At 36.9% G+C, this 21,572-nt stretch overlaps 1 protein-coding gene across 12 annotated transcripts in view; it reads left to right on the top strand.

Moving 5' to 3' along the window:
• Positions 1 to 21,572, top strand: part of MEF2C (myocyte enhancer factor 2C) — a 134,787-nt gene that overhangs the window by 81,308 nt on the left and 31,907 nt on the right. For 9 of the 12 annotated variants that reach the window (XM_074532559.1, XM_074532557.1, XM_074532555.1 and 6 more), the window contains one exon: positions 16,686 to 16,829. The exons of 1 other annotated variant lie outside the window; for it this stretch is intronic. In XM_074532559.1, coding sequence (XP_074388660.1) covers positions 16,686 to 16,829 — 144 coding nt within the window. Of the gene's footprint in view, positions 1 to 16,685; positions 16,830 to 16,890; positions 17,029 to 21,572 lie in introns of all 12 variants that reach the window. 2 more of the 12 variants (XM_074532558.1, XM_074532556.1) reach the window with 1 other exon arrangement.

Below are 21,572 nucleotides of genomic sequence, written 5' to 3'. Positions count from 1 at the left end.
TGTTATAGTAAGAAACCATAAATTATTTATCTGTGTGGTATAACATTTGTGTCCATCCTTGTACTTGATATTGATTAGACGCTGTTTGCTCTGAATTCAGAGAGGCCTCTATGTGTATTTTATATAAGACAAATATAATTATTTTTAATTACCAAATTTGAAGGGTTATAAAACCTCCAATAGACATGTGCTCTGTCGTTCTACATTTTTTATAATCACAAGTCTATAGTCAGCTCTGAATCAATGTCCATAATCCAGAGCTGTTAAATGTTGTTAAATCTGAAATAGGCATTTTTCATTCCATTAGAAAAGTTCCATTAAAACATTCAGTCATCATTTTCTTTATACAGCAACCTCTAAATCCAAAACTTTAGGTGGTTCTGTTTTCCTTTCTTAGTTTTGCCATGGATATTTCTATATATGGTTGCCGTTAATGAGGAAGTAAAAGCTATTAAAAGAAGTTGCATGATGTATGTTCTAAACAGTTAATTATTTGTGTGATAGACAGAAACATAAAAAGTAAAAATCTGTGATACATTGGATATGCTTGGATTAAAAAAGTCTCAAACTCATTTATTTATATCATCCTGTGTGATCTATAGACAATTGTAGTGTAGAATTATGTAAATTATCATGTGCTTTACTTTGGGTTGTTCAAGTAAGACTTTTTTCTAATCAAGTGTTATTGCACACACGCTCTTCAAAGAAAACAAATTATAGAAGTGTCAACAAAAGTAGTTTAAACAATACAGCTGCTAGAGATTGGTTCAAAAGAGATCAAGATCTTGGCAAAGAAGCAGTACCAAGTGGAATGTCTCATTTAAATATTTAGCTTCCTACAATATGGCTGCAACATGAAAAGCGAAAAAACATAAGAATTTTCCTTTCATTTTATAATCCAAAGATTATTACATGCTTCTAACGTGTTTAAACATATATCAGTAAAATGAAAACTTTATGGATTTCTTCCATCAGGTACCAGTGCCTTGGCATCCGAGCTACTTTGCTAAACTGTCTGAAAAGAAGCTTGCTACCCTAGATGTAAATTTCACGTGTATTGTTTAACTCACAAATAAAAGCTCATAATTATGTTCAGTACTTTCCATCTTATATCTAAAAATGTTTTGCAGAAGTATCTAAATTTGCCTTACAATATGGCAATGGTCATTTGTCCAAAAACCTCATCTGGAGGCACATGAATATTGTGGACAATCTGTTATTTGACCTTGAACATTGCTAAGGACCTGTGCTTAATAAGTATTGACCCAATGGGTCAAAGTTGACAGTCTTCCCCAGTCCCAGTTTAAGATCCAAAATAATTTCAACAAGTTTTCCTCAAACAAAAATGCTATTACAAGTCAAAGAACTCTGTCTGCTTTCAAGTTCTGTTTCTCTGGCTGAACAAATTGTGCATTTTTTAATGCACAAATGCAAAATATTACAGTGAATTATATATATGTTTAACTATCTAGAACTGTCTAGAGCATAGGAAGCCGAGTAAATCTATTCCTTCTAGCAATAGTCTTGATCTTATTCAGATCAAGGAAGAAATAGAACCTATGTTTCCAGTTAACGTGTTTCTAACCACTAGCTGTTATATAGAAAAAATCAGGAAGAGAAAAGTTTTCTTAAGAGTGTCTTCTTCAAGTATTTGAAAAGTTGCCTGTAGGAGGGGACAGTGTGCTTAAGTCAATAAGTGAATATCCAGGAATGTGGGTGAAGGGATCTCTGTAGCCCTGGATAAGCATCTGATACTTCTGATGAAATACAGGATTTTTGAAAACCCATTTGCTTGCTCTGGGTCATTCACAATTCTGTCGCATTCTGCTAGGTTTGGATCCTGTTCTGTAGCACCAAACTCTTCCCTTGCCTGAGATCCTAACACACTGTGAATTCCCAATGACGATCAGATGCTTAAATAGAAAGTACTGCCCAACTGAGTTTTTATGTCCCTAAACCATTTACTGGATATATTCCATAGCCCTTTCCTGTCACAAGGCCCTTCTTTCCAACAAGGCAATTGCAGCAGGGTGTGGACTGCTCTTTGTGGTTTTAGTATAAGCTCACAGCAAGAAAGAACATCGCTCATTGACAATTTTCCTACCCTGACACTTTAAAAATTGCTTCTGTTCCAAGGGGGCTTAGAAAGAAAGACTGTCATTTCACCATCCTGGAGACATTTTAATTTATAGGTTTCAAGCTGGGGGCAGGAAGAGAAGGGGGTTCTTATTAATTGGCTACACTAGAGGAACCCTTGAACAGTTAGGACCCCTTTAGATAACTACATATATGTAAAGTGACAATTGTGAAATTACCTTTTTCAATAATGTGCATTTTATCTTGTAGAACTAAACCCACCTGATAGTAATACTCCTGAGAGATTCACAGCTGTATCCTGAATGAGGGAGATGTTTCTGGGCTTGGACTTGAGATGACATATTGGATCCCAAGGGTTATAGAAAATTCTCTTGTTTGTTCCACAGATTAACATTTTCATTCCTTTTCCATTAATGAATATGAGAAATTCACCTACTCCTGTACAGTCTTTTTCCTGCAAGAAATGTTCTTAATTCCACTTCCTCCTTCATGAAGGGTAGTGGCATAAAATGCCTGACTAAACTGAAAAGTTCTAAAGTCTGCCTCCAACTGATCTCTATGACCAAATGAGTGGCAGAAATAAAAGAAGTACTCATCAATTCCTGCTACTGCAGTTTTATTTGGGGTCTTGTGATCTACCATACCCAGGGAGAATGACAATGATGCTGACTTTGGGATCAATGTAAGTAAGCATTCCTGCAGTTTATTTCAAAGTTTCCCAATGTTGAGAAATCTAGACAAACCTCAGGACTGCAAATCTCTCTGTAGATTCTAGGACCAAAATTTTGCACTTCTGAACTGGAGAAATTCTAGAATACTCATGGCTTATATATGGCCCTTGGCCTCTTCATGGAAAGGGTTTTTCTAGCATTATTGAATTGAAATTTTAATTATTTAGGACACTTCTGGTCCCTTTCACTAGTGTAAGTTCCTATGCGAAAGCCTGAGCCCACTAAAATCAGTCAGAAACTCCTTGCCAGATCTTTAATTTTAATATACCAAAAGGCTGAGCCATGTTTATTTTGAGGTAATCCCAGTCAATCTTGTACATTTAGCTTGTGATTAAATATTTTGTATTCAGAATAAATGTTAGAGAATAAATGTTAGAGAACCTCAAGTATTCCTTTCTCATTCTATGTAATACTCTTTACTCTAGGCTGCTTATTGCACTGTAAATACTCTCCAGAGCTTAGAAAAGAGCTCTGGCTTCTGTGACAGCAGGCAGATTGCTGCATACGGCTTAGAGGATAGACAAGATGATGAAATAAGTAAATGAGCTCAATTTTCTTGCTGCAGAAATATCACTGTTTTTCCATCCCACATCATAATATTTTCAAGTTTGGTCTGTAGTTGGTCCGAGCTTCTAGCACAAGAAGACTGGGAATAGTGCTTTTGCACTGTGGATTTCAACTCATTGTTGGGAAAGGACCCTGTATGGTTCTTCCTTTTACACAGGCTGAGTATGTTAGGAAAAAATTATTACACTAGCAGCTTCTGAATATCTCTGATTTAATATTCAGAGTAATCTGAATATTTCTGATTTCTCGGCCAGAAATCAATGTTTACCTTTTTCTCAGGAACACAGTCCCCAAACCACTATAGATGTCCATGGTGCAAAACTTTTCACATTGGTCGATTCATTAAAACAGAAGCAGTCCTCCAGACAGCTCTGGATTTGGGGATTTTAATTAAAAAACTCCCCTTCTTATCTGTGACATGACTCTGTGAAGGTCTGAGGAAACACCTGTGTTATCTAGAGATGTGAGTATCCCCAAGATATTTATTGTCTTTCCTGCATTGGAAGTTGGACCTTCACAGCAGAGTCTGAGGAAGGGAATGTATGCCCACCCCTTGACTGCTCCAGCTCCACAATTCTGGCATGGGGTGAGAAGCTTCTGATGGCAGGGCAGAGCAGTGATTTCTGCTGCAGGAGCAAGAGATCAAAACTGATCAAGAGCCCACACTACAGTTTTCACCAAGTGAAACAGTATCTATTCTACCCATATTCACAGTGTCCTTCACGCCTGTTTCTGAAGTCTTAGAAAAATTAGGCAGGCCAAAATCTTGTTCTATTTGTTCATCTCTGCTGTGGAATTAGGGCACCTAAGTGGAGACCAATTTGTATCCCACAGATCTCTCTCTGTAATTACTATATGATTAAAGATTTTAAGATCTAAGATGGTAAGACTTTGCTAGACCAATATACCAATACATCTTACAAACCTATAATTCTGTCCCAAAAAGAAATCCAGTTTTTCAGCAAAAAACCCCTAACATTTAAAATGTTTTCGCTGCTTCCAGAAGAAGAACAAATTTCACAAACAAAACATTTAGATTCTGAGATAAGAATCTTTTCCTTTTCCTTTCCGAACCTTTCCTTTCCGAACCTTCTCTTCCTGGAACCTTCCTGGGCCCTTCTCTTCCCTTCCTGGAACCTTCCTTTCCCTTTCCCGTTCCCTTTCCCGAACTGTCCTTTACTGAACTTCTCTAAACTGTCCTTTACTTTCCTGCACTTTCCTTTCCTGAACTTTCCTTTCCTGAACTGTCCTTTCTTTTCCTGAACTGTCCTTTCCTGAACTGTTCTTTTCTGAACTTTCCTGCACTTTCTTTTCCTGAACTTGCCTTTTCTCAGCCACGATTTTTCTAATACCCCTGTAAACAATGTCCTGGCCATTTCTGACTAGATCTTGAGTCTGCCTCTGACATACCTGTTTCTCAAGCAGTGTTAAGAACTAGAAGCAACTCTGTTTCTAATGCTTCCTTCTTTCCCAAGCAGAGCACTGAAACTGACCATCATGTTGTTAATTTAACAGCTTCAGAAGGGAGCATGTAAAACCCCGTTTTGCAGGTGTATGTGAAGGTCGGTCTGTTTCTCTATACCAAATTCATACTTCTAACTATGTCACCACTTGCTTGGGTTTTTCTTCTTATAGCACCCCAATTATGGGGGTGGTCATTCAACTTTTTAAGAGGGAAAACTGTAGAAAAGTTAATTAAAAAAGCTTCTGCAGGAAGTCAGTAAGAGAAGCAGGAGTTGAACTGCATCGACTTGGGCTATGCAGCTTTACCCTTGGATAATCTCATGTACAGGGGATTCTGCCTCCATGATGGCACAGTTTGCCATAATAGAAATTTAGAATTTCCTTTAATGAAAGTTATCAAAAAGCTTTTCAGAATCTGACAGTTTTGGAGAATCTCATGTAAAAGGGGCTTCTGCCTCCATGATAGCACAGTTTGCCATAATAGAAATTTAGAATTTCCTTGACAGAAAATTATCAAAAAGCTTTTCAGAATCTGAACATTTTTTATCATTTCTGATTCTCTCCTTTTGAGAGAAGTGCTTACTCATCTCAAGGGAAGAGCAGAGGGATAAGAGCAGTATGACTTTTAAAGTTATGCTTGAGGGAAACAATTGTTTTGAAGGACCAGCTTTTGAAGATAGTAATCCAGTTCTGGAGTTTCATTGAGCATCTCCATACTCCTGACTGCACTTTTTCACTCCTTTAGTATTTAGTTGATTTATTTAGAAATTTCAGCTTGCAAACTTTCTGTCTGCATCTTACCACTCTGTAGTATTTTCCATGGGAAAAAAAAATCCAGGTCTTTGTTTGCAGCAGATTGACACTTTGGTAAACTGACAAATACATAGTCTAGAGATTTTAGCAACTGTTTAAAAATAGATACAATTTACACTGATGTTTCTGGTAAATAACAGAACTTACATACATGGGAAAAAAAGCCATCTTAAGTATGAAATTCTGCATCATTTGAGTTATCTGTTTCCATAGTTAAAATCATGGGCCAGTTTGGATTGTCAAATACTGTATCTTGCTTTCTCTGAACTTACTTTCATCTCTCCTTGGTGACAGCTCTCTCAGTAGAACATTCAGTTGATGGTTGTTGCTTTGTGCTCTTTAAGGCCTCCATGTGGCAGAGAAACAGGAGGCTGGAGTTTCAGGTATCAAGCCTCTATTGTAATTCACCATTTTTGAAAAATATATTGCTTTGGGCATTTTTACCAATGGATAAACAATTGTAGTACTATGAAAAAAAAGGAAATGTTCTGTTTCCTATAGAAGGAACATTTGCTCGTTGTCATACTGGTACTTTTTTCTTTTGTAATACCCTATCATTTGATCTACTGTAAAATAAATGTTCCGTTTCTGAGAGGAATAACAAACCTGTTCAGAACATTGATTCATTCAAGATTTTTATGAGAGACTCCAAAGAAGGCCAAGGTGCTGAAGGAGGGGATGTTCTTTTCTCACTGGGTTGCATTTTCACTGCTGAGTTGGTAGTGCAGAGTTCAGTGCTGCTGGAAGCGCTCTCTTTCAGGTGAAATAGAAAAGCAAAATTTTGTGGTCATCAGAGGTTCCCTGGCCCCATGATTGAGGGCAAAGGTATTTGTCTTATAGTCTAGGAAAAATTGCATCCAAACTTATATAATATGCTACACTGTTATTTGTCTGAGGAATACATAATTTCTGCTCCTGAAAACTTCAGTGACTAGCAAAGCTACACAGGTTGGCAATGTATTTTTCCCAGGAAGGTTGCATTTTAAGAATGTATGAAGCAGCTCTTAAAGCTGTAATTTCAGAATCTCATGGATCTTTTAAAACATAAATAGTGCTCAAACTATATGCGAAGAATAATTGCTATCAGCTGTCGTTGTTTCTCATAAGAGGTATGAACAAAAGAATCTGTAAAGCTATGTGTTCTTCTGTATGTCACATTTCTTAAGGTCTGTATTTCACTTTTAAAGTATTTTGAATATGGCATTCAGTATTAAAGGTTCCCAGTTATATAATGGAAAAACACCAGCTACCTTAAAATAGGTTTTTTTTTCTGCAGTTATTTATATTAAGCCCTGCATATTTCAAATATTCTATATTTCAAGAACTAACAACAATGATGTAACAGACTTGGTAACACTACTGTACATCTAGAATATCTTGACTGGTATCTTTACAGCTGTTCAAAATCCACCTACAAATTTACACTAGTGTAAGTGAGATCTGACTTCAGCCTTGTATTTGTGTGTATGTCTGACTAAATTAGACACTAATGAAAATGTTGAAGATGGTGCTCCTTATAGAAAGGCTGGAGCCAGAGGAGCATTATAGACAGACGAACATAAAAAGAATAAGTGAAATAACAACCTGTGTATGATTACAGTGTTTATTTTTAAGGAGCTTCATATTCCCTAAAGAAAATGATTATTGTTCTGGACTACTGTAAAGTTTATGTTTTCAACCATAGTGTTAGACACTTTATGTGTCTAACAGCAAAAGTTAGACACATACGAATCAAATATATTATCTGTCACCAGTATCTTGTTCTCTTTCAAGAATGCGCAATAAAGCTTAGGGAAAACCTGGGCATTTAAAAACTTCATACATTTCTACGGGTTTGAAAAATCAGGGAGTCATATAGTGGACTGATATTTTGCTGTAGTCAAGGGGGAAAAGTAAGTCAGAAATGCAACTATTCTGGCATTAGGTTATCTTTGCACCCCTTGGCTTCCAGGTCTGGCTGTGGAATGGTGGTGCTCCTGCCGGTGAATTAGTCGAAGTTGCCAAAATATAGAAGCTTTGTCTTCACGAACTTAGTTGTTCTGCAGTCTGTCTCAAAAAATAGTGGGAGTCTGTTTTCCGTTAGAAGATAGGGGATGAAAAATGGGATATTTGCTACTAGGCTGTGGTGCTAGCCTTCATCCTGCAAAAAGCACACATCCGTAGAAGGACAGCAAGTAGAAAGAATGGTGGGAAATACAGGAGAGTAACCTCATGATTTTTACCTTTATCTACATCTTCCATGTTTCCATAACTCAATAGTAGTGCCTGGGCCTTTGAGCCCTCAGTAAGGAGTTAGAATCGTTGGGGTACTTAAAAGGCACAAATAACTATTCCATCACTAAAACAAAAGCATCCTGAGAATATCTCTGATCTAAGTTAGATGATCTGCTAATTTTATGCATAGCACACTAAAAGCTAGTCTCTGGACTGGTTTAGGTGTTTAAATACAACAGGGTGTTTTAATACAACAGAACAGAATTTTAGTTTCTTTTCAAATACAATTTGAAAAAATATCTGCACAGAAGTTCCAACTGTATTTGAATACAGTATTTGCGTGTAAATGTGTGTTTTACAGTAATTTTTTATTAACATTTATGAGGAATTCTGTTCATTCAAAGCCAGTATTTTTTCTTTTTAAACCTCAAATACTTGTAGAGAGGATTTCATCAGAATCTGTAATCACATCTAGCTCAGCCTACATTTATGTCACAATCTTAACCTCTCCAATTAATCTCACATGTGAATTCATTATTTGGAAAATGCTAGTCTTGTCTGAAGAAGCATCTCTTTTTTCAACTCCCCTAATGCAGCGCACCAACAATATTAAGGTAGTATTATACTGCATCATAGCAAATGGAAGGTGGTCATGCAAGTGTGGACACTTTTTAAAAATCCATCTAGATTTGAATAAAAGGTGATGAGATGTGATTTAGATATATATGCTATATATGTATGCATATATGTATATATATATGTATAGATAAAGATATACATACATGAATTTATATGTATATATCTGCAAGGTGCTGTGCAGCTCTTGTAGCTGTGATCACATGAGAACTGAGATTTGCGACAGTAGCATGAGGGAAGAAAAGAAAAAAAAACCAAGCAGCCAGGAGCAGTGGAGCCAGTCAGTGCCGTGGCCCTATGAACAGCCATCTATGGCCATGGGGCAGCAGGTGCTGGCGCTGACAGGTGCAGATGGCGGGGATGCGTGACATTGCTGGGGACCCGCTCCCTGCTGGCTGCAGCCACATCATGCCAGCCAGCACCATCAGTCACTTGATGCTCCTCTCCCCCCATAGATTCCTGGGTGGCTGGCATCAGCAGGTGCTGCTGCCTTCTCCTCTTTCAGAGCCCAGGGAATGTGATCCCCTGCATTTAGGGCTGGTGTAGGAATCTTATGTCAGCTGCCCAGGGGGATATGTGGGTTTTCAGACCTTTTGAAACACGATGATGGATGGGAATAAGCCCAAAGGATGAGAAAATATCCTTAATTAGAACATCGGGAACTATTCAGATCTAAATTCTTCATTTAAAAACAGTATACAAGTGATGAACAGAAGTGTTTTGCATGTCCCAAGAAATAATTATGAATATAGGGAGGTATAAATTTACACAGAATCACAGAATAAGCTGAAATGGAAAGGATTCACAAGGGTCATCAAGTCCAGCTGCTGGCTCTTGCACATCACAGACCAAGAATCACGTGATTCTTGAAGAATCACATGTGCCCAAGAATATTGTTCAAACACTTCTTGAATTCTGACAGCATTCACTTCTTGAATTCACAGCTTGGCACTGTGACTACTTGTCTGAGGAGTCTCTTCCCATGCCCAGACACCCTCTGTGTGAAGAATCTTTACCTAATATCTAAACTAAGCCTCCCATGACACCCCTTCAGGCCAGTTACTTGAGTCCTGCCACTGGGCACCACAGAGATCAGTGACTGTCCCTCCTCTTCCCCTCATGAGCAAGTTGTAGACTGCAACTTCTCACCTTAGTCTCCTCTTCACCAGCTGAACAGACCAAGTTCTTCAGCATGTATTTGCAGAAATTTTAATATAAAGCTTTAATGCTGGAGTCCTTGTGATTGTTTCTTTCAGAGAAAATCACAAAAATATGTGTGGTTTAGTTTAGCTGCTGTGAGATCTCTGAATCTGATGCATGCTCTTAATACTTAAAAAGCCATTGTCCAGTGTAATTTAAGTCAATGCTTAACAGAAACGCCCCAGCAAGTTGGCAAGATTGATCATTAAAGAAAGAGATTTTGCATTCTCTCTTCTAGAAAGCATGCAAACATCTGGAATCTTCCCATCTCCAGCCTCATCATCTCTCCAGAAGGGAGATTTAGGCACAGCAATGTGCTACAATGTGTGTTCTCTGAGACAGATGAAAGGCATGCAAAGAGGCAGCAGGAGATGTGGTGGTGCTGACCAGTCTGCTCCAGGCTGCAAGATTGGCAGAGACAAGTCCTGGGGGCTCTGGGGCTGCACCAGGTGCACTGCCTTCCAAAGCTCCCCCATACCCAAGTTAGGTAACAGAGTTCTAGGTAACAATGAAGCAAAAATCCCACTATCCTAGTGCCCTTTAAAAAAAAACAGATTTTGTTTGCAAAATATGGCAGAATATTGCAGACACCTTAGCACACAACAAGAGTGTGAGTGAAAGAGGATAGACTGAACTCTATAATCAGGTAGAGATCTCATGCCCTGATGAGCTTGCAGTACACATGTACTGTGTACTGTCAAATCCACTGTTCAATCATTTGTAAGCAGAGAGAAGCAGGTGTTACTGGCAAGCCAAACTGGGTTGTTTGGTTTCTCAGGAAGTGTGATTAGAGAAGGTATTTGAAGGTGATGAGAATAATCACTTGGCATGTGTAAATGAAAGGCAAATCCAAGCAGAGGTTTTGATGTAATGTTGTGAAAAGCATATTTATGTGTATTTTTTTGAAGAAGACATACGTATGGTACCAGACAATGGAATTTTTTAATTTGAAACTTCAGTAAAGCAGTATCAAAAATATTAGCATGGGGTTATAAAAGTTCAGCTTTATATAAGCTCTGTAGCTTTTTTCAAAAGGCATACAAACCACAAAAGCATTTTATGATCTTTGAAAAAGAGGGAAGAAATGTTCAATTTTTCTGTATTACTGCTATACATTTTTGTGTGCATGGAGTTTGTTAGATAACATAATTATAATAATGTTTTATGTTATTCTCCTAAATATACAATTAAAGTACATTAGTACCAGCATACTGGTTTATGTCCATTATTAAATGTAAAAATTTAAGAACTTTGTGTTAATGAACATAAAATTTGAGACATTAGTTACATGTAAGTTAGGAAATTCAGATGGGTAGTTCCCATAGCAACCAATCTCTTCCTCTGAGTTTTTCATTTCAGTAGAATCTTTCATTACTTGATTGCACCATAAATTGTATCATGCAATGTCATCCTAAAATTTCATCATAAGAGAGAAGAAGAGAGGGAGAGGGAGAGGGAGAGGGAGAGGGAGAGGGAGAGGGAGAGGGAGAGGGAGAGGGAGAGGGAGAGGGAGAGGGAGAGGTTTTCTTCATACAACACCTTCTAACTTAAATTTTTCTGTTGCACAGAGAACAAACTGGTGCTTAAATGAATCACTCCCATGTCCAAATATTCTCTGCTCTTTTGAGGGACCTCCATAAATTTGGTAGGGTTCTTTGGAATCATGGAATGACTATAAATGATAAAGCAGTTGAACATGTAGTCTGTCATTCCTTTGAAATTGGCTGTTGTCTGCCTTACCATGTAAATATGTGGGTCCAGCAAAAAGAACGGAGAAAAATACATTTATGGTGGCTAAAAGATTTACTCCATCCAGATACAGGAAAGAAAGTGCTAGTGAAAATGGAGGGCTTTTTCTGACAGTGAAATACAGTTTACTACATTGCAACTCTTAATTGACACTAGTGGATCTGTCAGTGAAAGATCATTGTGGTAGTTTCTAGACAACATAAAAGATATGGGAATTTTTAGAAATAGACTTTTAGTTCTGAATTTTTCCATACTGTAAAATTTGATTGCAGAAGAAGACCCAGTGAAATCATACTTTTCATCACACAAATGAAGATAGTGGTTAACCTAACCTTGTTAGGTCCTTGTTGCAGAGGATATCAAAAAGGAACATATTGGGCTGATTTGAGTCTTTTGGGAACCTCATCAGCTGACCTGGTCTTTAATTTGGCACCTATACTGTGAGCATTTCCAAGCCCTGGAGTGCTATGAGAAGCAGTTCCATGTCATTGCAACAGGCCAGGACTGGTAATAAGTTATATAGATTCTATTTATTTATATTTATAGAATGTTGATTATTATTTATTAAGAAACTTATTGTTTTTTCAGATAGTTATGATATAGTTGGAATTAATAGTCCTCTAATTTAAATACTATTAGTATTAGTTAACTAAGAACCTATTCTTTGGTAAACAAATTTCTACAATATATTTTACATGTTTACATTAATAGGTGTAGTAAGTTAAGAATTGTTTCTCATTCTTTTCTCTGCTCTTCTCACAGACTTTTCCCAAAACAGTACTTGGGAAAGTTGTGTTTCTCTCTGTGGTCAGAGAGCTGCTGCTACAGTTCCATAGCAGATAAACCAATTAAAAGGAAAGATGAACAAAGTAAATTACAAGATGGAAAAAAATAAAATAATTTCTAACCCTCTCTACTCATTCTGTTAAAGAGATGCTAAAAAAGACCAAAAAGAAATCTGGAGGATAAAACTGCCGAAACAGAGACTAGATTAGGAAAATTAAAGGCTTTTGCTCCTCAAAAGTCTTCAAAATTACAGTGATTTTCATTGTCTTGATAAAATCAGACGTGGATATTACTGCCACATTTTCTTTTGAGCTTCCATAATGATGATAAGTTTTGCATGAAATGAAATCAAACAGTTGTTTATACTCAGTTTTGCAGCAGTCAGCAGGTCACATATTAGCACTTCTCCTCTGAGATTCACAGAGCAGGATTTAGGCTAATTGCTGGCATAGCACGTTTCAGCCAAAGGTTGTTTTCCTTTGACCATTTTGTTTTTCATATGCCTTGGCTAATTTCAGGTTATTGGGGTCCAATATAATTACTTGATTAATTACTTGAAAGAAGTGGAGCTTTGGTAGTTGAAAAATAGCTTATTTTCTTTTAAAAATAACTGAAATTTGCCTTAGGGTTCTCTGGAATGCAATGCACTATACATTTGTGTTATTTTATCCTTTTATAAATTCCCAGAATAGTCATGAAATCTTTGGAAGCTAGCTGATCTCCGGGAGGATATGATAGGTCTGTTCTAGGGTTTGTAAGAGTCTATGACAAGTCAATGATAAGAAAAATCATTTCAAAATGACTGTAAGACTGTCAAAGACTCCAGAACCAGCTTCTTCTTTCAAGAGGTGACACTAAATAGAGGAGAGGAGGAAATATTTACACAAAGTCCAGAGAGCTTGTAAAAAAGGGTTAATCAGTTTGACACTGGTCAGCATCACTTTTACCTGTACTGTACAAACTTGTGTTGAAGCACACCAATAACGGAAAAAATGAAGGGAAAAAAAAAGAGAAGTTTAATGTGGTAGTTAATGACATGGAGGAAAGTAAAATAATGAACAAAGTAATAAGATAGGGAAAACTAGTCTGCATGTTGAGGAGGCAGAGATAATCCTGATATGTTCAGAGTCATTATTTCTGTCCTTGGTACAACTCGTTACCTCAGTGCAGAGTTTAAGCACGTCACTTCCAGCCTGCTGTCCTCTCCAGAGGAAGACTTTGATGTGAACTTGTGTGTTCCTGACCCTGTGTAATCTACCAGTCTGTTCTTCTGTCTTTTCCCTTACAAGTTCATTTATTTTTCATTGCCAAGCAAATCTAGTACAAAGGGAGGGGGTCTCCAAGACAGTGAAATTCCAACAAGTTTCAGGAAAATGGTATGTTCTTGTGCACGAAAAGAGAACCAGAAATTACTCCCAGAAAGACTCCCAGCTGACGGCAGCATTTCAACCTGAGTTGTGACAAACAGAAGCAGCAAAGGGTCAGCAGAAGGATGGGTACTGAGAAGAGAAATCCCCAGAGACCCTTCCACAGGAGATCTTTTCTGCATATTGCACTTTACCCCAAAATCAAATTCACGGGGAACTCGGCATTAGTTCCAGCACTCGCAAAGCTAGAAGCCGTGCCTCTTAGTGGAAATAATATGTGGAAATTCCTGTTGCCTAGCCTTAACCCAACTCATTTAAATACTTCCTTGTTTTTGTTTGGGATTTCTGTAGTGTTTTCTAGATGGGGGTTAAGGGTTTGTGTCTGTATTTGTTTGATTTGATTTGAATTTTTTTGAGGTGTGATGGGAAGAGAGCAAGTGGTCTGCATTACTGAGCTTGATTTGCACCATCAGCCAAGGTACCAGCCAAAAGCACAAGACTGATTTTTTTTGCAAGGGAAAGGTTTGCCTCTTCTCTTTAGGGCTAAAGTTAATTTTGGGTAGAATATTGACACAATTTATTACTTTTCAACTTGGCTTTTCTAGTGAAAATAGAGATTGCTTTTTCTCTGCCTACTTGGCAAGCATCCTGCTTTCTAAAGGTATGAAAATAATGTAAAAATAAATATCTATAAAAATACTTCTACAATGGGAGGGAATCCAGTCTGTTTGGAGACTGTTGCAAAACCTATGTTGGCTGCCATTGCCTTTCCTCTTCTGAGCGTCTGAAAGGTGCAGTGCATCCTCGAACCTCCACAAACCACCATAGCAACTGAGTGCTAATCATTTGCAGAACTTTAAGGCATTATGAGCATGCTGGGGGCAAGATGCATCTGCTTCTCCAGACACAGTCTTGTGAATTCAGCAGGATTTGTGAATGATGGGAGTGGGAAAGATTCAAAAGGCTACAAAGCATTCCTGTGGTTCTTCTCTTTTCATATTTCTTTTTGTCTGTTATCTCAAAGCCTGAAGTTGAGGAAGTAATTTAGTCCAGCTCACATCCACATCTGTCCTCAGAGACTCCGTAGGAATCAGCAGGACTCCATCAGTGTATCATATGAGCTCTGGAAATGGTCCCAAGTATGCTGATCTTGGTTTCATGTCTGGACAGCTTGATCTAAGTTTGAAACAGAATGTTTTATGTATTCAGAGGACAACTGTTTAATGCTTATGTGAAGAGAAGAATGTTAGTTGAGATTGCAATGAGACATTTTGCTTATACTATATCTTGTTGTGTCTATTAAATCTATTAAACAGCAGCAGTTGCAAAACCCTCTTGCTAATTGGGTTGTTTCAAGCTGCTAGCAGTACATATCATGTCGTATTATGTCTGTTCTGCTAACTGAACATTTAACATTTAAAAGATAAAAGAGCAAGGAGAGTGGAAAAAGGTGTAGGGAATTATTCAGCTTGTTTTAGCATCTCAAGTTTTTATTCAAATGGATTATAATTTTATTGGTGTTAAGGAAGTAGCTCATGAATTTGACTTGAAGTCTTTATAGATATGAAGTTTGAAAAGAAAGATCTACATTGGGCCAGCCTTTCCTAAATGCCCAAATCTGTTTCAGAGGTCTGCAAGAGGAGATTAGAAGGCTCAGATCTCATAGAACAGATCACCATCACTTTGCTTAGTGAATGAAAATGGAAGGTTCAGGGGTTTTTCATTAGTATGAGAACACTAACATGGCATGACATTATAATATTTACGGGTAGTAACAGTAGTAAGCTGATCATCGTCATAAAAAATTAATTATGAAATGTACAATTCCTGAAGGAACAAAAAGCTGATACACAACCATTCTGAGAAGGCAAAAAGGTACCGGAGTATCCCACTCTGACAGACTGTGCACATTAGCCACTTACTAACAGACAAAATATGTGATATTTTCATTGTAATTGAGATTGCTTAGCCAGGTTTCAACACAGCATGGACTGCAAGCTAACTTAAAAAGTTTCTAGACAGCCAAGTAGACTTTTAAGAGTTTTTGAGTGACTCATTCTTGGAGCTAAATATGAGAAATTGTGAATATATTTGCTTTATGTACTACTACTTGTACTTGAGGAGTCCAGACTTTCTTCTCATATTCTTTTATCTTAATATAGCCTATGGCTGTTCTTTGGGGCTCTGTAAAGGTAGATCAGTTAAAGCCTTTTTGAAGCCAGACAACTGTTCTGAATTGCAAGCTACTGATTCAGTCCTGGTTTTAAGATTTTTCAACTCTCCTGTCTTAGTGATGATAAACATGGTTGCGTGTATTTGAGTAGCTAAACCTGAAATTCTTTCATTTTGACTTTTCACTAAGCATCTGTTTTAGCAGTGCTTTTTCCTGTGCATTAAGCTCTAGCCCTGTGCATTTTTAGCACTTTAAGTGTAGTCAATAAAAAGTAAACATCACTAGAAGCTCTTAATTGTTATTTCATAACCCTATCATCAACTCTGTCCTCCCTCTTGTCTTATCACAAGCATAGACTTAGGAACAACATTGCTAAAGTCCTTGAATTCTATTTGGGTAGTTATTCTTCCTCTGTGAAGAAATGGATTCCTAAATTTGTTGCAGGTTCGTTTCTTTTTCCATTTGCTTCTCCTGCATCTTCCCTAAAAGAAAATAGGAACATCAGTGTATTCCATAGTGAACTATAAATAAATATATTAAGTTTGGTTTATGTTAAAATAAATTGCATTCTGTGTTTAGTTTAAACCCTTAATGCTGTGGGATATGGGAATCATGAGGCAGGGGACATACTAGCATAGGCACTAACTTTTTGTTAATTACCAGATTAATTCTTTATTGATTTGTACCAGCTTCAGAAGAATGAGGTCTTGTATGGTCCTCACTCATTACTGGAAACCACACATCAGTGTGGTGGATCATTAGTTATTTTCTTTCCTTAAAGCATAATTTAACATTTTTCTATGATGAGCAGTTTGTGTTTCTTTAACACTGCTGAGTCTTTCTTGCAGCCCATGTCAAGGATTGAACTTCCCAAATTATGTATTTCAGACATTAAGAAAGAAAGGACTTAATGGCTGTGACAGTCCAGACCCTGATGCAGATGATTCAGTAGGTCACAGCCCTGAGTCCGAGGACAAGTACAGAAAACTTAATGAAGATATTGATCTAATGATCAGCAGGCAAAGATTATGTGTAAGTACTCTGAGCTACTTTTCATTTTTTTTACTTTCTGATATTTCTCTGAATCTGGCAGGCATTGCACAAGAAAGAAAACAAAGCTTGTGAAAGCCCTGATCCTGACTCCTCTTATGCTCTCACCCCACGCACTGAAGAAAAATACAAAAAAATTAATGAAGAATTTGATAATATGATCAAGAGCCATAAAATACCTGTAAGTACCAAAGGTTAGATGGCTGTCTGCTGATAACTGACACAGTAACAAATCATAACCCTTTCAGTTCTGGCTTCTTAAGGAAATAAATTCAGCTAGAAAGAGGCTTTAATAGCCAAATATATAACTAAGCACTGTGGTGAGAAAATTTCACACGGCATATTTTTCTTTCAAGTCTCTAACTCTGACACACAGATGAAGCCTATTATGGGTGAAACCTACAGAAGGAAGTGAAATATATACATATGAACTATAGTCACTTAATTTATAGAAGTGTTTTACTACACCACTTGCCAAAATTATACTTAAAAAATAACAGTGGAAATTTTTCTCTGTGGACAGGCTAACAAATTGACAGAATACTTTCTGTGGCAATATAGAAAAAACACTGTAAAACTGAAATTGCTTTATATATAGTAATTAGTGTGTTTAGTTTGTGTAACTTCAATTCTTCATTGTTTCTGCTAAATTCAGTTGCAGCACTGAAGGGTTACAGCTTCTTGCTCGCTGCAGAGAAACAGAGTGCATGAGAGCCTCATGGCAGGTCTCAGACTTGTTTGTGAGTTGGAGTGATTTTATAGCTTTATCAGAGAATTTGCTTTGACCTCATCAGCATTATTTTAATGCTTTAGCATGAGCTAAATTTTTATTTAACCGAGTCAAAATTTCTAACAATCAGTCATATGCCTTGCCAGATATCTAAGAGAAATAACTCTGCATGTCCTATTTGTTTTGCACGAGACATACAAAGGATGAATTATTTGTCATTATGTTTAATATTACATTTTTAAAGATGACAAATATGGAAGTTTGGAAGTTATATTTGATTGGTATTCCTAATGTCTGTGGAAAGCAAAGTAGGAAACCAAATATTTGCATAGACCTAAAGAAGCATTTGAATTTGCATAGATAACTTCTTATTTCGAAAAGACAAGAAAAAGAGATAATTTGTATGTGTTCATTTGTCATTCCCATACAAAGGTATCATGGTTACCTACCAGAAATGTTGTCTGGATACCCAGAATGCACAGTGTCTTGTGTACTGTTAGTCAATTGCACGTACAAAATCTGATAACTAAGATGAGGATACTTCTTAAGGAGGCTCAGATTCTGTCTCAAGCACTCTTAAGTGTTTCTGTTTCTCTTTCTATTAAGTCTCAGCAGAAGGATTTTTCACTCACGGTAATTAAAATTTGAAGAAGTTCTTACATCAGGCAAAACTATTTTGGAAAAATATAAGAACACTAAATAATACTTTCCCAGAGACTAGAAAAGCACCAAATTTGATAAAGTAATATATAAAATGAAAGATGAAGGGTACCCAACATGTATGTAGAATCTCAGGGAGGAATACAGAACTATCCCATTTTTTTTTACCTCCCTTTTTATTTGCTTCCTTTGCAAAGCTATTTTTCTCAGAACAAAAAAGCTCTAAAGCTGTCACTATTAATTTGGTTTCTCAGGATACAACTCAGCTTGACAAGTGATGACTGCAGTATTTAGGTAGACTGTTATAAGCCAAACTGCTTAACCCTTTTTCACGTCAAAATCTCACCAATTGTCACTCTTTCATGCTGTTTCTCTTTCAAGGATGACTTGGCTTTTTCAAATCAAACTGACAGAATTTTCATGAAGCTACTTTTCTGCCTTAAAAATATATTTGGAATGATCCTTCAGAACATCTGTTAATCTCATGCTACTTGTTTCTTTTCTTTCCTAACAAAACAGGTCATATAACAGGTTATAATCATCTGAAATCTTAAGACATTAAAAAAAACCTAGGAAAAAAACTTCATTCCCATAGTAGTGAGTTCTATCTCTTTCTTTACCTCCATAAGCATTTGGAAAATTGTCTTTTCTGTAAAGTGAGGAAATGTATAAGATTTAGAAACCAGACAGTTAATCTGAGCATGGTACATCAGTTTTGTTTTCCCAAAATCAATGGAATTTCACTCCAATTGCTTTCATTTAATATAACTTTTTGACGTCAAATATAGTCCTACTTCAGGAATTAATTGGTGATTCCCACCTTTCAGGAGGTGATGAGGTGCAGTGTATTAATCTTCTTGTGCAATTACTTCAGAGACACTTCAGAAATATAGAACAGCAAAATGTTAGCATTTTTTCATGTAAGACAGAGTAGTCATCCTCTGACTACATCACAAGCTGATCTCAGGGCCTCTGTCATCCATCCAAGCTGCTTACCACAATAGGAAGAAACAGTACATATTCTCTGATAATGCAACAGAAACTCCTTCTCTTGGCATATGCTGAGATGCAATGGGCAAGATCAAGATCACAACTTATACTTAATGTAAATTTGTAATTATCTGGTTTTATATATAAATATTATGTATTGTATAAAGTAATATCCTTAACTGGACAAATCAGAATAACTAAGACAGGGAGGATATATTCATTTACTTGTGATTATCAAAGGTAGCCAAGAAAATTGGGGAGAACAAAGCAAAATTAATAATAAAGTCACGAAGTCTCTAAATCACTACTTACAGAATATATAAAAAAATGCATTGCCTCTGCCTGGTTTTGGAACATAAAAATGTTGCTGCCAAATAAAAACAACATTGGCTTTTGTTCCTAACAGCTAAGCCCAATAATGTTTCCTCAGATAATTTTCTGAGGATAAGTATTCATATTGTTCTAAACCATCTGATAAAAATTAGACACATATTTGTAAATTCGTAAGAATGATGAAAGCAGAGGAGACAGAAATAGCCCACTAGAAGGAAGCTATAAGCATCTCTGTCTCTAAATAAATGAAGGCCTCATTGAACACGGGGAGATAAAACCAATACTCAACACAGAATGTTTGGCCTATTAAGTTCCAAGGAGGTTAAGTGTCCAGCACTTTGTTTGGCAACATGTATCATAGCATGTGGAGTGAGCATCCAACACTGTGTGCTGTACACTGGCAGTATCGTCCCTGGTGAGCCATCTGCCCTCTTTGGCAGTGGTGTCCAAAGGAGAAAAGACAAAGGAAGGGGGAAAATTAGGCAAAATGTGGTAAACTTTATACACATGACAGTGTTGACTTTATCTATATTAGAATTAGCAAAAAAAGCAGAAAACATACTAAAGCAGCATGAAGTGTGCTTATCTCTGAGGTGAATTTTTTGAACAGTCCCCATCGGGCTTTTGGTACCTTTTGATGCCAAATAACATTCTCCCAGACAATTTCTTCATTTCATTTGGTTGTTAGTCCAGGCCAGGTACAATTCTCAGTTGTCGGTCTACATGTAGTCATAGATTTTTTGAAGGTGAGAAAGCTTAATGGTATGGACATGAATTGTTCTGTGGCCTCAGATGGCCTCAGTTCCTCCCTAGCTCCTATTAATATATATATATATATTACAAAAGTTCATCAGAAACTTTAAGGTCCATCAGGCTGAAATGGAATCAATATGAACCATGGGGAATCTGCAGGACATTGCAGTTCTTTGTGAAGAATTTGTAACACTAATAAAGTTAGACAGAGATCTACAGAACTGTACCTAGAGATGTAGTATTTAATACTGATGTTTATCCAGTCAAACTTCTCTAACTTTTGACTGTGGTGAAGAAATAAAAACTACTGTATTTCAGATATAGTATATTGTGCTGAAAAACAGAGAGTAAACTAACTTTGCCCTTATAAAATTGCCTATGAAGTGCTCTGTAACCAGATGTAAGTTGATCCTAATAGTTGGTAAAATGACAAAAATTAGACTATTCATAAGGAAATTAAATAATTCAACTACTTTAAAAAATACTTTTTAAATGGCAAAATGAAAGCTAAGTAATAGTTTCACTTGACTAGGGAGACTGACACCTGAAGAGCTACCAAGATTGGAGCTCTTTTGTACAAATGTAGAAAAAGAAGAATCTTGAACAGTTTGGTATGGATGGATGGATGGATGGATGGATGGATGGAAGGAAGGAAGGAAGGAAGGAAGGAAGGAAGGAAGGAAGGAAGGAAGGAAGGAAGGAAGGAAGGAAGGAAGGAAGGAAGGAAGGAAGGAAGAACATAGTAGTTAAAAGAAACAAACTTTTAGAATTCTGGCAAGACCTTCTGTTTTGCATTTGTACAGGTGTTTAAGTTTAGATAACAGAAATTTAGATTAGGAAAAGATATTAGGAAAATAGAGGCAATGATACTCTCTACCCAGACTCAGAAGTAGACTTCATAGGTCTTGTGACAAAGGGTGACAAAAACTTTATGCAGTGTTCTCTTGATGATGACAGTCAATGCAACATGGACTGATACTCAAGCAGGCAGGTCCACAGGCTCAAAGCCACCAGGTAGAGAGAACTCCATTGCAGCCATGTATGTTGCAATAATCAGAAACTTCATGTTGGCTTATTCATGTCTCACATCAGGCTGTAATTGGGACTTAAACATGGAGAGCTCAAACAATGACTTCGAATTCTACAAACAGTCATGTGCTTCTGACTAACATGGGATTTAGGAATGTTTTGGGTCCTTCTGTGGCCAATAAAAAGAATTACTTGCTTCAAAACATATCTTCAAGCTGATCAAATGTTTC

Source organism: Zonotrichia albicollis, chromosome Z (assembly GCF_047830755.1).
Source record: "Zonotrichia albicollis isolate bZonAlb1 chromosome Z, bZonAlb1.hap1, whole genome shotgun sequence".
Classification (NCBI taxonomy): domain Eukaryota; kingdom Metazoa; phylum Chordata; class Aves; order Passeriformes; family Passerellidae; genus Zonotrichia; species Zonotrichia albicollis.
Note: the sequence above shows the minus strand (reverse complement) of the source record. Positions and strands in the feature narration are given on the sequence as shown.